Source organism: Capricornis sumatraensis, chromosome 13 (genome assembly GCF_032405125.1).
Source record: "Capricornis sumatraensis isolate serow.1 chromosome 13, serow.2, whole genome shotgun sequence".
Classification (NCBI taxonomy): Eukaryota; Metazoa; Chordata; class Mammalia; order Artiodactyla; family Bovidae; genus Capricornis; species Capricornis sumatraensis.
In genome coordinates, this window is record NC_091081.1 from 77,985,024 (window position 1) to 78,002,173 (window position 17,150).

The 17,150-nt window shown below is 40.6% G+C and overlaps 1 protein-coding gene across 1 annotated transcript in view; it reads right to left on the bottom strand.

Moving 5' to 3' along the window:
* Positions 1 to 17,150, bottom strand: part of IPCEF1 (interaction protein for cytohesin exchange factors 1) — a 161,642-nt gene that overhangs the window by 3,721 nt on the left and 140,771 nt on the right. The window contains exon 9 of the mRNA XM_068984971.1: positions 3,107 to 3,300. Coding sequence (XP_068841072.1) covers positions 3,107 to 3,300 — 194 coding nt within the window. The remainder of the gene's footprint in view (positions 1 to 3,106; positions 3,301 to 17,150) is intronic.

The following is a 17,150-nucleotide window of genomic DNA, read 5'->3' on the forward strand; positions in this document are numbered from 1 at the left end:
GGTTTTCTGGCAGGCAGGGTCTGATAGAGTTCTGAAAGATACCATCCTTTCATTTTTTCACTCCAACTATTCAGTGCATGGTTTGTATCAAGACCTAAGCATTGGAAATGGATTCTACCAGAGCAGTTGGGCAAAGAAAGGTCTGTTCCCTTTCAGATACAAGTGAGGGTAGTTTTCCAAGAAAGTTTCAGTTGGACTCATTAATCATTGCATTAATCATTCATTTAAAAATAAAGACAGGCTTAGCCAAAAGTCAGGGGAAGTGGATCTCTTGGAGACTCTTAAAGATCTAAAGATCTCTAGTGTGTGACGCAATAGTTTGCTCAACTTCCTAAAAGCATTTCCATAAAGAGTATTCATTCCAATACAATCCCAGTGCAAGGATTTTTCTTTATTTCTGGAATGTGCCTACACTACTATAAACATTATTATTAAAATAGTTTGCTTGCTTCTACATGAAACTGTTTTTTTTTTTTTGCTTGTCCACACTACAGCTTTGAAGTATTCTTTTTAATAAACATTTATATTGCAATGTAATATACACAGAGCAAAATATACACATAAAGTCTGTGCTTAATGAAATCATCACAAAAAGAACACATTTGTGTAACCACTGTCACCGTCAAGGAAAGACTCTTACCTGGCACTTCAAAAGCTTTAGTGTGGTCCTGCCCAGTTTATATCCTCACCTTTTCCTCAAAGGTGACCACTATCCTGACAGCTTGAGTTTTAAAGACAGAACTGCCCTGGTGATGGAGTGGTTAAGAATCCCCCTGACAAGGCAGGGGACACAGGTTCAATCTCGGGTCCAGGAAGATCCTGCATGGCCCAGGACAACTAAGCCTGTGCGCTGCAACCACTGAGCCCTGGAGCCTGAGAGCTACAACTACTGAACCTGTGTGCTGCAACTAATAAAGCCCACATGTCCAGAGCCCATGCTCCCCGACAAGAAAAGCCACTATGATGAGAAGCCTGTGCACCGCAACTGAGAGTAGCCTACATGCAGCAATGGAGACCTAGTGTAGCCAATAAATAAATGGAAAAAAAGCAATTTAAGATAGTTAAAAGAAAATTATTCTGATAGCTTTCTGACATGAATAAGCATGCATGTACCAAATGATCACTCTCTAATGAAGAGGCTGATGTGTTTTTGTTTTTTTTTTTCTTTTTATCAACAAGGTCAATTTCCATGTCGTCCTGCCCTCCAACCTCATAGGAGGTTCACAGGAATACACAAGGTGGAATATATCTCATCAGCCCCAGCCTAAGGGATCTGTGGAAAGGCCTTCTTTCCAGTGATGTTCAGAGAGTGCAGCTGGCTGGGGCAGAGAGCCCCTGAAATAATCCAGCATTCCTTGCTCCCTGGTATTCATGCCCTTCTGTAATTCTCCATCTTGACTGTCGGGAGGCTGACCTAGTGAATTGCTTCTAATGAATAGAACACTGTAAATGCAATGTGATGTCTCTCCTGAGGCTGGGATATGACCCACCCTGCTTGCTCACTCTCCCCACCTCACTCACTCTGCAGGACACCAGCTTCTACTTTGGGAGCTGCTCTATGAAAAGACCCACAGGGGAAGGAACTGGGGGTGGCCTCCAGCCCATAGTCAGTGAACAAATGAACAACTGAGACCGTCAGTCCAACAACCTGTAAGGAACTGAACTCTGCCGTGAAAGAGCTTAGAAGCACACCTTACCCCAGTGGAAGAATGTGGATAGCCCCAGCTGGTGCCAGGATTATAGCCTCAGAGACGTGGAAGCAGAAACACTGAACCAGGCCACACCCAAATTCCTGACTCCCAGAAAGTGTGAGACCATAAATGTCTAGTGCCTGGAGCTGCTATGTTTGGGGGTATTTTTGTCACCTAGTTAGTAGATTACTAAAACCTGGGAAGAAAAGAAAAATCTGTTGGATTCATCAATTCTGTGGCTATAGTGCATGAAGAACAAGAGGTCACAACTCTGCAAATATTGAGTTGGCAGAAAAAGTTCATTTGGGTTTTTCAGTAACATCCTAAGTAAAACCCGATGAACTTTTTGGCCAACCCATGATGACAAAATATAATACATTTGATTTTGAAAGGACTGCTAGTGATGTTTCTCATCATTAAATGCCAGGGAAATTTCTCTACATTTGTGCTTTCTTTCTATAAATAAAATGTACCTTTGCCTTTTATTTTTCAGCCTCATTCTAGCAAGGTTTTTAGGGTGCTTAGGTTTTCTATAGATGAACAGGGACATCTGACTAAGAGTCACTCAGTCGTCTTTTGCAGCCTTGTCTTTTTGCTTGCTGACATTTCTTCCCAGAAAGGGATTCACATTCATGGGATACAAGTGGACATGTACAAAACAGAATTAAATTTCAGGTCTGTCAAGGCTTTTCAGAATCTATAAATCTTCTGCTAATTCAGAACTATTTTACAAACTCTTCTGGCCTCCCCTTGTTTGTGCTGTCGTCTAAATGTGAAACCAGGATGCTCTTGCTACAAAGAACACTTTCAGTTACAGGAGGCCCTAGAAATAGCTCCAGTACATCCTGTACACTGCCCCTTATTCTCATGATGAAATCCCCTGCTACCAGGAAGTATCTCTTTCCCACTGCCCGGCTCTCATGGTGTTTTGTAGCTTCAAATCCAACAGCTTGAAGTCTCCTAAGTCTTTGCTGTCTCTAAAATGTAGACATTTTCTTCTGGATATAGTATAGAAGAATGGCCTCCTTTAATGAATCAGGTGAAATCCCAAGATCTTATTAAATATTACTGTGTACTCCTACCAGTTGACTATCTCAGACTCTCTAACATTTATTATTCCAGGTAGAAGGGTACAAAAACAAATTACATATGATCCTTGCCATCTCAAAGCTTAATATTTGAGATTTTATGCCAGAGTGAATGCAATTATCAAGGCCTATTGTAAAAACCACATTCCCTAGGGTTTTAGGAATGTCAAGGGTCAACTCACCCTATAGAGACTGTATTGGCTTTACTGCCTTTCCTCACCTTCTATAGCCACATAAACACACCGTGGTTAGCACGGATTGTTCCAAAAAACCAGCGTTTTCTCACCCCACATCCACAGAGTTCATCCACAATCTGGAATTTCTTACCTTTAATGTGCTATTCAAAGTTCGTATTTTGTGGAGTTTCTCATTTATGGATGGATTCTTGCACCTCTTGACAAAGGACTTTCTCAGCTCCTTTTTGGTTGAAGGTCGTCGGTCCCCAAGAGGAGACAGACTAGCTTGCTCTAACGATTTGTAGAGCTTCTCCATTTCATCATCTTCAGAGGCTTTTGTCTCTTCTATTAAAATAAAAAAAATAACAATATGCCCAGTTAATCAAGGACAGAACATTTGATACTGTAGTCCTAAAACAAGATCCTCCTGACACCTTCATCTTAGACTTCCAGGCTCCACAGTGGTGAGATGTACATTTGTACTGTCTAAGTCACTTAGTTGGTGGCACTTTGTCACAACAGCCCATGCTCCCTGTGAAGGCTCTGGGGCAGGATCTGTCCCAAGCCTCTCTCCCACCTTTTGATGGCTCCTTGGCTTGTGAAGGACTCCTGTCTTCACTTGGTGTCTTACGGTGTGCCTGTCTGTGTGTCCCAATATCCCCTTTTATAAATACCAGTCATATTGATTAGGGGGACATCAATCTCTGATTTAGATATTTGGGCAAGTCTCAGAATTGACTTAGAGTTGATATTGGAATGGATTCAGACTTTTGGAGATGTTGAGATGAATTCAGTTAGGACTTCAACACAGGGATTTGGGGGAAGGACAAAACTGAACCCATAATAGTACACCCTCTGTGCTGTGTGCTCAGTTGCATCTGACTCGCAGTGGCCCTGTGAACTGTAGCTCACCAGGATCCTCTGTGCATGGAATTTTTCTGGTAAGAATACTAGATTGGGTTGCCATTTTCTTCTCTAGGGGATCTTCCCCACACAGGACTCAAACCTGTATCTCTTGCATCTCCTGCACTGGCAGGCAAGTTCTTTACCACTTGCACTACCTGAGAAGTATATACCCTGTAGCCTCCCAAAATTCATGTCCCTCTCACAGGCAAAATACATTCATTCATCCTAACATTGCCAAAAGTCTTAACCCATTCCAACATCAACTTTAAGTCCCAAACTTTAAGTCAATTCTAAGTCTCATCCAAATATCATCTAAATCAGAGATTAGTGGGCCTCAGGGGAAGACTCATCCTAGGGAAAAATTCCCCTCCACCTGTGAACATGTGAAACCAAACAAGTTCTCTGCTTCTCAAATACAATGGTGGGAGAGGAAAACCTTTGCAAACCAATATACACCCTAAATAATGAGAACCATTGTCCCGGATCTCTTTTAAATTTCCTTCCTAGAACCACCCTTTGAAAGAAGGAATCTGCCTGTGGTCTGTGGCTTTGAGCAGATAATAATCATTTCTCATGCCACACACCCCCATTCTCTTCCTTAACCACACCTCGCCAGCCTCAGCCCAAATGCTTCCAGTGAAGCGACTCTACCCGGTATCCAGGGGGACCCTATATGTTTAGGCAGTCCCATCGTGCTAGCCACAGTCTGATCTAGCGATGCACGTGGGTCTCAGATCAGGCCCACGGGGCCAAAGAGACTCAATTCTGAGACTTCGGTTTCAAGTATCAGGGAATTAATCTCCTTGTTTTCCTAAACTGAGTGATGTGATGATATGACCTGGAAGATTCCAGGAATCATGCCAAGAGTCATGAAAATGAAGCCAATCCATAGGATACAATGGAGACATGGATCTTGGTGATACTGTTAGTGTCATCTGAGCTCCTGGGAGCCAATCCATTACCTTTGTTAAGATATTCTGGATGTTGTTTTCAGTCATATGCAACTGAAAGAGTCTCAAATAATATAGAAATGTACTCAAAGAAAATCATCGCCTGCCGCTGCTTTAATTTCTTACTAAGAACTTCAGTCCTTTATTCACTTTGGTCTCTGAAAAGTCTTGGGAAAGATAGACAATAAGACTTTTTTCTACCATGCAGTCCTTAGTTTTTTCTACACATGCAGGAACCTATGTGATTTGGTTCCTGTCCTGAGAACAAGATTGACAGAGGATCATATAGAAAGCGTGGCCTTAGGAGAACTAAAAAACAGTCTCTCCAAAGGGGATAAAAAAAAATCATACAATAGTAGTCTAGGAGCATCAAAATTAAGCACACTCACTTCCTTCACAGTTTACTCTTGTAAGATTAAGTGTCTTTAGGCAATGTTTTTCCCCCTTCTACTACCAGAAAGTCCATAAGCATGCATAGTACTCTTTCATGAAATGGAAAGAAAAGATGTTGGGTTAACTTTGCAATTAAATTATAGTAATGGTCAATAAACTTCTTTGTTTTCTATCAAAACAATATCAAAAAAAGGGGAAAATATTTAAAACTACATTCGAAAACAGACTTTTTGGCTCAGTTGGTGCAGATATCAAAAATAGGCTTTTGTCAATAAGCACATGAAAAGAGGCTCAATATCATTGGTCATTCAGTTCAGTTCAGTTCAGTTCAGTTCAGTCGCTCAGTCGTGTCCAACTCTTTGCAACCCCATGAATTGCAGCACGCCAGGCCTCCCTGTCCATCACCATCTCCCGGAGTTCACTCAGACTCACGTCCATCGAGTCCGTGATGCCATCCAGCCATCTCATCCTCTGTTGTCCCCTTCTCCTCCTGCCCCCAATCCCTCCCAGCATCAAAGTCATTTTCCAATGAGTCAACTCTTCTCATGAGGTGGCCAAAGTACTGGAGTTTCAGCTAAGAAATGCAAATCAAAACCACAATAAGATACTATTTCACACTCACCAGGATAGCTAAATCAAAAAGGACATAAGTGTGGAGAAACCAGAACATTAAAGTCCTTGATGGGAATGTAAAATGGACCCCACTTTAGGAAACAATCTGGTAGTTTCTCAAAATTCTAACTGTAGGGTTACCATGTGTGCGTGTGCTAAATCGCTTCAGTCATGTCTGACTCTTTGCAACACTATGGACTGTAGCCCACCAGGCTCTTCTGTCCACAGGATTCTCTAGGCAAGAATATCTGAATGGGTTGCCATGCCCTCCTCCAGGGGATCTTCCTGATCCAGGGATCAAACCCATGTCTCCTGTGTCTCCTGCATTGCAAATAGATTCTTTACTGTGAGCCACCATATGACCCATCATTCCATTTCTAACTATGTATTCAAAAAATTAAAAACATACATTAACACAAAACTTGTGCATGAATGTCATGAAAGACACAAACAAAAGGTGCAACGGTGTAAATAAATGTTCATCAATTGCTGCAATATGGTATATGCATGGAATGGAGTATTAGTCGTTAAAAGAAATGAAGTACTAACACACACTAAAACATGGATGAACTGCAAAAAATTCTTTGAAGTAAAAGGAGCCAGTCACAAAAGGCACATACCGTATTGTCCATTTATAATAAAATTTCCAGAATAAACAAATCCATAGAGACAGAAAGTAGATTAGTGGTTGCCTGGGGCTGAGGGGACAAGCAGGAATGACAGCTAATGTGTATGGGGTTTTCCTGTGTGTGGTGTGATCCACACTTCACAGTGGATTGTGGAGTTGCACAACTCTATGACTATACTAAAAACCACTGCACTGTTTTTTATGTGTGAATTTTATGGTATGCCTAAGAAGCCACCTGCAAATGAGAAGATGCAAGAGACACAGTTTCAGTCACAGGGTCAGGAAGATCCCCTGGAGAAGGAAATGGCAACCCACTTCAGTATTCTTGCCTGAAAATTTTCATGGACAGAGGAGCCTGGTGGGCTACAGTCCATGTGGTCACAAAGAGTCAGACACAACTGAGCAACTGAACAAGCATGCATACATGAAATATATCTCAATAAAGCGCAGGTGGCTGCAACCAGCGCAGAGAGCGCGGGCGAGAGGAGCTGCCCAACGTCCGAGGTTAGGAGTGACTGCCGTGAGGAGCTGCCCCACGTCCGAGGTCAGGAGCGGCAGCCATGACGAGCTGCCTCACGTCCGAGGAGCGGTAGCTGCGAGGGCGCAGGAGGGCCTAGAGGAGCTATTCCATGTTCAAGGTCAGGAGGGGCAGTGGTGAGGAGATACCCCTCATCCAAGGTAAGATGCAGCGGTTACAGCTTGCTGGAACAACCGCGAAGAGATACCCCACGTCCAAGGTAAGAGAAACCCAAGTAAGACAGTAGGTGTTGCAAGAGGGCATCAGAGGGCAGACACACTGAAACCATAATGACAGAAAACTAGTCAATCACAATAAACTAGGACCACAGCCTTGTCTAACTCAATGAAACTAAGCCATGCCGTGTGGAGCCACCCAAGATGGGCGGGCCACGGGGGAGCGGTCTGACAGAATGTGGTCCACTGGAGAAGGGAATGGCAAACCACTTCAGTATTCTTGCCTTGAGAACCCCATGAACAGTATGAAAAGGCAAAATGATAGGATACTGAAAGAGGAACTCCCCAGGTCAGTAGGTGCCCAATATGCTATGGGAGAAGAGTGGAGAAATAACTCCAGAAAAAATGAGCGGATGGAGCCAAAGCAAAAACAATACCCAGTTGTGGATGTGACTGGTGATAGAAGCAAGGTCCGATGTTATAAAGGGCAATACTGCATAGGAACCTGGAATGTCAGGTCCATGAATCAAGGCAAATTGGAAGTGGTCAAACAAGAGATGGCAAGAGTGAACGTCGACATTCTAGGAATCAGCGAACTAAAATGGACTGGAATGGGTAAATTTAACTCAGATGACCATTATATCTACTAATGTGGGCAGGAATCTCTTAAAAGAAATGGAGTAACCATCATGGTCAACAAAAGAGTCCAAAATGCAGTACTTGGATGCAATCTCAAAAACGAAAGAGTGATCTCTGTTCATTTCCAAGGCAAACCATTCAGTATCACAGTAATCCAACACTATGCCCCAACTAGTAATACTGAAGAAGCTGAACAGTTCTATGAAGACCTACAAGACCTTTTAGAACTAACACCCAACAAAGATGTCCTTTTCATTATAGGGGACTGGAATGCAAAGTAGGAAGTCAAGAAACACCTGGAGTAACAGGCAAATTTGGCCTTGGAGTACGGAATGAAGCAGGCCAAAGGCTAATAGAGTTTTGCCAAGAGAATGCACTGGTCATAGCAAACACCCTCTGCCCACAACACAGGAGAAGACTCTACACATGGACATCACCAGGTGGTCAACACTGAAATCAGATTGATTATATTCTTTGCAGCCAAAGATGGAGAAACTCTATACAGTCAGCAAAAACAAGACCAGGAGCTGACTGTGGCTCAGATCATGAACCCCTTATTGCCAAATTCAGACTTAAATTGAAGAAAGTAGGGAAAACGACTAGACCATTCAGGTATGACCTCAATCAAATCCCTTATGATTATACAGTGGAAGTAAGAAATAGATTTAAGGGACTAGATCTGATAGACAGAGTACCTGATGAACTATGGACAGAGGTTCATGACATTGTACAGGAGACAGGGATCAAGACCATTCCCATGGAAAAGAAATGCAAAAAAGCAAAATGGCTGTCTCGGGAGGCCTTACAAATAGCTGTGAAAAGAAGAGAAGCAAAAAGCAAAGGAGAAAAGGAAAGATATAAGCATCTGAATGTAGAGTTCCAAAAACTAGCAAGGAGAGATAAGAAAGCCTTCCTCAGAGATCAATGCAAAGAAATAGAGGCAAACAACAGAATGGGAAAGACTAGAGATCTCTTCAAGAAAATTAGAGATATCAAGGGAATATTTCATGCAAAGATGGGCTCAATAAAGGACAGAAATGGTATGGACCTAACAGAAGAAGAAGATATTAAGAGGTGGCAAGAATACACAGAAGAACTGTACAAAAAAGATCTTCAAGACCCAGATAATCGTGATGGTGTGATCACTCACCTAGAGCCAGACATCTTGGAATGTGAAGTCAAGTGAGCCTTAGAGCATCACTATGAACAAAGCTAGTGGAAGTGATGGAATTCCAGTTGAGCTATTTCAAATCCTGAAAGATGATGCTGTGAAAGTGCTGTACTCAATATGCCAGCTAATTTGGAAAACTCAGCAGTGGCCACAGAACTGGAAAAAGTCAGTTTTCATTCCAATCCCAAAGAAAGGCAATGCCAAAGAATGCTCAAACTACCACACAATTGCACTCATCTCATACGCTAGTGAAGTAATGTTCAAAATTCTCCAAGCCAGGCTTCAGCAATATGTGAACCATGAACTCCCTGATGTTCAAGCTGGTTTTAGAAAAGGCAGAGGAACCAGAGATCAAATTGCCAACATCTGCTGGATCATCGAAAAAGTAAGAGAGTTCCAGAAAAACGTCTATTTCTGCTTTCTTGACTATGCCAAAGCCTTTGTGGATCACAATAAACTGTGGAAAATTCTGAGAGAGATGGGAATACCAGACCCTGACCTGCCTCTTGAGAAATCTGTATGCAGGTCAGGAAACAACAGTTAGAACTGGACATGGAACAACAGACTGGTTCCAAATAGGAAAAGGAGTACGTCAAGGCTGTATATTGTCCCCCTGCTTATTTAACTTCTATGCAGAGTACATCATGAGAAACGCTGGGCTGGAAGAAGCACAAGCTGGAATCAAGATTGCCAGGAGAAAGATCAGTCACCTCAGATATGCAGATGACACCACACTTATGGCAGAAAGTGAAGAGGAACTAAAAAGCCTCTTGATGAAAGTGAAAGTGGAGAGTGAAAAAGTTGGCTTAAAGCTCAACATTCAGAAAACTAAGATCATGGCATCTGGTCCCATCACTTCATGGGAAATAGATGGGGAAACAGTGGAAATAGTGTCAGATTTCATTTTGGGGGGCTCCAAAATCACAGCAGATGGTGATTGCAGCCATGAAATTAAAAGACGCTTACTCCTTGGAAGGAAAGTTATGACCAACCTAGATAGCATATTCAAAAGCAGAGACATTACTTTGCCAACAGAGGTCCATCTTAAGGCTATGGTTTTTCCAGTGGTCATGTATGGATGTGAGAGTTGGACTGTGAAGAAAGCTGAGTGTCGAAGAATTGATGCTTTTGAACTGTGGTGTTGGAGAAGACTTTTGAGAGTCCCTTGGACTGCAAGGAGATTCAACCAGTCCATTCTGAAGGAGATCAGCCCTGGGATTTCTTTGGAAGGAATGATGCTAAAGCTGAAACTCCAGTACTTTGGCCACCTCACGCGAAGAGTTGACTCATTGGCAAAGACTCTGATGCTGGGAGGGACTGGGCGCAGGAGGAAAAGGGGACGACAGAGGATGAGATGGCTGGATGGCATCACTGACTTGATGGACTTGAGTCTGAGTGAACTCCGGGAGTTCGTGATGGACAGGGAGGCCTGGCGTGCTATGATTCATGGAGGTGCAAAGAGTCGGACACAACTGAGCAACTGAACTGAACTGCACTGGCTTTAATAAGATTATCATGATATCTGATGATGTTTGCATAGGAAAAATTCTAAGCTTGGTAACAGTCCTGGAGTTAAGCTGGAGACATTAGAAAGTATTAAGAAATTGAAATTAAAAGACATATGACTCCTAGAGGGTAACGTTAGCATTGAGGACTCCACGAGTTTTCAGTCCCACAAGATCACAATAATTTTATACATCTTTTTTTACAGATAGGCAGGCAGGACTCTACTTCAAACAAAGTCTGGATATATGCCTTCCCTGGTGACAGTAAAGAATTTGCCTGCAATGAAGGAGACCCAGGTTCAATCATCCCTGAATCGGGAAGATGCCCTAAAGAAGGGAATGTCTACCCACTCCAGTATTCTTGCCTGGAGAATTCCATGGATAGAGGAGCCTGGTGGGCTACAGTCCATGGAGTTGCAAAGAGTCAGACAAGACTGAGTGACTAACACTTTCACATAGCTTCTAATACCACAGTATTTTTAAAGTAATATATATTTAACAAACCTTAAGAAATCAGCAAAATAAGTATAGAACAAAAACAAACAGAATGATTACTTTCTCTGTGTGCACCAAGATGCTCAGTTGTGCTACTAAAGACTGTGATAGAAAATATAATTATTTTTGACTAGTGCGTTAATTTGTAATTATGTCAGAGCAAAATGATTATAAGATCTTATATCTAATTTGACAGACAGTAAATCAGTAAGGATGAAAATAAGTTTTAGGAGCTTGGAATAGCATGGCATAAAGTACATTCCTTAAATGAAAAAGAAGATGGCTTATTTGGATAATCTTATATTATTTAATATATTTTTATGAATATATATTACCTTCAAGTTAAAAAAAATCACAGATTAGCTCCCTCTCCCCCCCACATTTCCTTCTCTAAATTAAACTTCAGGGCACTACCCATGAGGATGTGTGTAAGTGTCTACGTGTGTGTGACTTGCTCCTCCTAGAAACAGTGGAAATTTCAAATTAATACGCAGGTAAAGTGGACCTTTTGCCATTACAAAAAGTTAATATAATTTACCTAAAATATGACCAAACAATATTCAAAAAACAAACACTTTTTCATTGGGGTTCATTTAGAAATTGGAGATGGTAGTAAGGAGTGAGTATATTCAAAGAAAGTTTTAAGCTTCTGGAAAAATGAATTCAAATTACCATTACATTCTACCTCTCATCTCCTCGTCCCTCCTCAAAAGAAACCTCAGACCTGAAGACTGTATGTCTGACCTCTAATTACCTGATTCCAGAATCACTCACAAAGGTAAAGATGAGAAAATAATAAATGATGACGTTAAGAGTCAAGAAAACACCCTGATTGCTTAAAATAAGCATAATAATCTGTGGAATACACAACATATTACTAGATATTCAGGGGTAAGACCTGTGACCCAACCTTGTCCATGACCTAGATGGGGATTTTACACTATTTTACTGTTGCTAATGGCTGGAGCCTAGGTCTTCACAGGACCATAAACAGAAAATCTAATAAAAATGGAAGCAGATGATAAGTAGGAGCATAGGACAAAAAAGGACCCAAAGGGTACAAGCATATCAAAGACAGCTTGCACCTGACCTCAAAGCAGAAATGAAAGTCCTTGCTAATCATTACATGAAGACTATCTCTTTAAATGCAGTGGTTGGCTAACCTTACAGGGCTACCTCCACACCTTTCAAAGGTTTTTCAATAAAGTGGCATTTTTTTAAATCTCCTTTTCATCTTTTTTTTTAATGCAAATACTTTTCTAAATTCTAATTTCTTAGAAAACACTAGATTATTCCCTTATTTTACCAGATTATAAAAAGAGCAAAATAACAAAAAATGATTGGCAGGAAAGGCATTTTGTCTCTCTCCCACTGTAAACAGAAGCCAAGTTCATTATCTTCACCTCCTTTGTCTTCTGTGGCAAAATAAAATGAATTTTGTCTGACAATCAAGTGTTTCCCATGCAATCGCTCTCCTTCCTCTCAAGTGCATATTTTAGCCTTCTTACATAAAATAACAGGACTTTAATTTCCTTCTTCTCATATGGCACACTGTAGTCTGTCTCATCAAGCCTCACAAGTTCCTTGCCGAGGAAGATGAAAACTATTTTTATATTACAGATGAGAAAAAATGTAGAGATTCTTGAAAAACAGCACGCAATCTTTCCAAAATGTAAATCGATGCAAAATTAGGAACAAGAGTTCAGTTCCACGCTGTGCAGGCCTCTGCAATTCTCGATGAGTTTCCTCCAACTTTAATAAGCAATCACCTAGGGATCTTGTTAAAATGCAGCTTCTGATTCAGTCCAGGACAGCAGGCACTGAGATTTAAATTTTTAACGAGCTCCTCAGTGATGTCAGAATGGCTGGTCCCTGGACATCCTTTGAGTAGCAAGGCTGGGTTGCTTCCCAACAGCTAGTCACACAGAACCTGTCTCAGTTCATTGGAAGAGAAAGGGGCTGAAATTACAACCAGAAAGTTGAGACTCATCCAGAAAGCAGCATCTCTTTCTCTGCACCATAGCTTAATTAAAAAAAAAAAAAAAAATCTGGCTTGCTCAAAGGAGGATCCCAGAATCCTTGGCTCTAAAGCATCAGTATCTCACACATTGAATTGGTAGGAATTTGAGGTCAATGTTAGCGACCTTTTACTTCTGTTAGACTCGCTCAGAATGTCTGAAAGGGTCAGACATAAAACATTCTCCAAACTTAGGTTAATAATCTAATGATTTAGACTCAAGAAAGGGATGGTATTTTTTTTTTTAACAAGATCTTTGTTGACATGAGCAAAAGACAAAACAACACTTCTAACTAATGGTTACTAGTTTCTTCCTTTCCAAGATGATGCCAAATGCACGCACTCCTCTCTTGCTACCTCCCACGAACTCAGCCTATTGTGTGCTTCTGACGGGACACACACGCTCCAGTAAGTCTGGAATTTGGTTGTCGAGAACACTGTATGAAGATTATCTCTTTAAATGCTGTACTGTCAACTTGGCCTCCCCCACTGTCTTATTTTTGGTGCTTCCTTGTGCTTTCTAGACTGTGGGCTTTTTATTTTCTGTTCAGAACATAAAAGCCGACTTTAGGAGACAAGAGGGAAATTCACACGCCATATTTCAAGTCAGAATTTGAAAGGAAAACTTTTTGAGGTTGGAAAAATCTAAATGCTCTCCCAAGGAAGATAGTCATTCCTAAATATGAAACATTTTAAAAAGTTTACGTAGAAAACAGTATTTCCTGTTTCAAATGCAGTGTTCTAAGTACTTGAGAAAAGAGAGACTATGGAAGTTACTTGTTACCAAGAGAAGATATAACTACACAGTCATTTGGACATTCAGACTTTAAGACTTTACAAATGTCATTCACTTTAGCACCTGACAAGCTTCCCTGGTGGCTCAGTGGTAAAGAATCCTGCTTCAAATGTAGATGTGGGTTCAATCCCTGGGTCAGGAAGATCCCCTGGAGAAGGAAATGGCAACCCACTCCAGTATTCTTGCCTGGAGAATCCCATGGACAGAGGAGCCTGGAAGGCTATATAGTCCACGGGGCTTCAAAGAATTGGACACGACAATAGCACCTGATGCAGAGATTAAAAGCATTTTATAGGCTTCCTCTAATTAATGATTCTGACAACTCTACACAATGACAGTCAAATTTAGAATCATAATGACACACAAATTTGCTTTATGCAACTAAGATAAATCTGGACAACTTATCTTACTCATAAGGATACTACTAACCAAGAATATTAGTATAGTATAATTTTAGAGACAGATTAACTATTTATCTCTGCTTCTGTTGATGCTGGTGGAAACAGCTTTCATGTACTGAACTTTTAACTGTGTAACAGGCACTGTGTTAACTACTATACCAACATTATCTTAATACCTTTGTAACAACCCCACAAGGAAGTCTTATTAATCCTAGTATAAAGGAGAGAATGTCAAGACACAGAAAGATTAAAAACTTGGACCAAATTCACAAAGAAACAAGTCTAAGTTCTGACCCAAAGCTCATTGCCTTAAACACTATGCTTTATGCTATAAAAATACTTGATACACTGTCTTTGAATGAAGTTCAAGGAAGAGGATTTCAAGTCAGATAATGCATAATCATCAAGACAGTAGCTGGCAAGGCCAAGGCTCAGATCCTTGGCCCCTCTACTCTGTCTTCCAAGGGAAAAGTCTCCACCCAAAGCCTCTGCTTCTGAGGTGCCCAGGTTTTATACCTTTAATTCTGTTCTCACAGGGCACTCAGTCCTAGGAGAGGAAATTCATAAGCTGGTCAGCAACTTAAGACACAGGCTGGAGAATCAGATTCTCTGCTTGGGCGTTTGAACCGGGTACCTAGGGATAATGAACCAGTTCACATCAGGAGCTATCAGGGTAGGCTGGACCCCAAAGACAACAAAGGTATAAAGGCACAGAAATGGAGAATGCAAAGTCAGGGTCTCAAAAAATGATGGCAGGTACAGGAAATTCTATAAGAGAAAAATCAAACAGATTGAGAGAAAGTCAGAGACAGCATTTGGGTGTAAACCAAGTATAATCTTGTGTTTCTGTAACTCTGAGACTAATTTTACTTTGGTTTCCCATATTTTCCTATATTTGATTTACCTTCTCTACCAGTCAGATATCTACTAATATTTTATCACGGATATTTGATGTTTCTATTAAGCAAGATAACTCAGTACCCCTGTACTGTATCATGGCTTTCATTGATAAGAATAAACTTAGTCCATTGGGAGACCCTTAGTGTTTGCTGTTCTTCTGTTTTATCATTATTGCCTGTGTGGCAGCGATTTTCAGAAATAACCTGAGGTTGAGCTCATTACCCAAGATTCTAATAACTAGCTTTTTACATTTTTAAAACAAAGATTCCATTTGTTTTTAAAATGTATTCTTCCAATCATAAGAGCACCTTGGATAGGTAAAATAGTTAATGCAGACAAAAAATTTCTACATCTGCTCATACTCTAAGCAGACAAAAAACATCAGCATGCACAAACTGGTATTTGGTCAGGTTTGGGGTAATTGCTAAATTCTAAATCTGGCTCATTTATGTTACTTTCCTGGGGTGTCATGCATCCTCTAGTTATGTGTATATCTTCATTAAAAATGCATCTATTCAAAATGTTTCCCACATTCAATCTTGCTGTACTTCTACTTAACAATTTATTTGGATAAATTGGGTATTAGTCTTATTACTGATTGAGGAGGCCATGGCAACCCACTCAGTGTTCTTGCCTGGAGAATCCCACGAACAGAGGAGCCTGGCAGGCTACAGTTCATGGGGCCACAAAGAGTCAGACACAACTTAGCACACACACTCATTACTGATTATTCAGCTTGTCAGCATCCAGGGTATGGCCACTTCATTCATGGAGTAAGTATAACTGTCTCACACTGTCGACATAATATAAGTAGAAAGATACAATGTGAGTCATCATCACACAGGCATGAGTCACGGGCCAAATAACCTTTCATAAAAGAAAAGAAACAGGACAGAGTAAAACTGAGCTGACAGGAACATTCCATTAACCTCATCATCTCTTTCCCTGCTTTGCTTTGTGGAAAGACTCAGTGAAGAGTCTGAAGACCTCTGGATCTACCAACGTGGAAAGGCAACAGGATGCAATTAACACCATGTATTGTTTAACTAGCTTACTCTGTGGAAGAAGATGTCTAAAAGGGTTTAACTTCAGTATAAAATTCTAGCAACTACAGTTTTAATTGCATACCAACTGTAAAATATTTCTCTCATTGTCTAAATAAAAAGAAAGCTATAATATATGCTGTCTGCTTATTTCTGGGCTGTTATTAACCTTTAAGAATCTTTTCTAGGATAAAAGCCTCTTTCTCCAGCAAACACATCTTGAGACTGGGACTTAATCTAAAATCCTAACTTCTATCATAGACATTGTTGAAACTTCAATCCCTGTCATGTTAATAAAAGCATCCTGAACCATATTTCAGACGCAGGACTTTTAGCACTTTTCTTTTTTAATCTGAAGATAAAAAATAATAATTTTTAGAAGTCAGAAAAATGAAAAGCTACCTCTTTTCCAACACACAAACACATATGTAAAACACACACACATACACATACACACACAAATACGCAACCTGATTACTCAACATGTCATCGCAAACACAAGCAAAAACTGGGTTGCTGTTTCCATAGCAATGACTTTCTGTGGTTTAACTCTGCTGGGAATTTGACCAAATCCCCAGCAGCAGGAGAAAAGCATCAGCAAACATTCTGTACCATATGGCAAATGCCAACAAATCAATGAGGGGAAAAATAGTTTTATTTTCTCTTCCTTTCTACCCAAAGGAATACCTTTGTGTGGAGCTGTTTGAAGAAGCATACAGATTTCAATTGTCACTCTGCACCTAACTCAAAATGTTAAAATACCTGGTTTCTTCCTTTGGAGATTAAAAGACCTGTTGGTACTCAGCCAGGCTCTGCAGCATACACATGCCCAGAATGACATTAGACACGGACAAGAACTGCAGGCATCTTCCTGTGACTATCAAATCATTCATCCTAAAGGAAAATTCAATCTGCAGAGTTACCTCTTGAGAATGAATGAGAATGGAATTTTATTCTCATTTGCTTCTGAAGCCATCCTCATCCTAAATGCTGTGTGTGTGTGCATGTGTGCAAGCTTGTTTGTGCATGCATGAAACTTTTTAGTC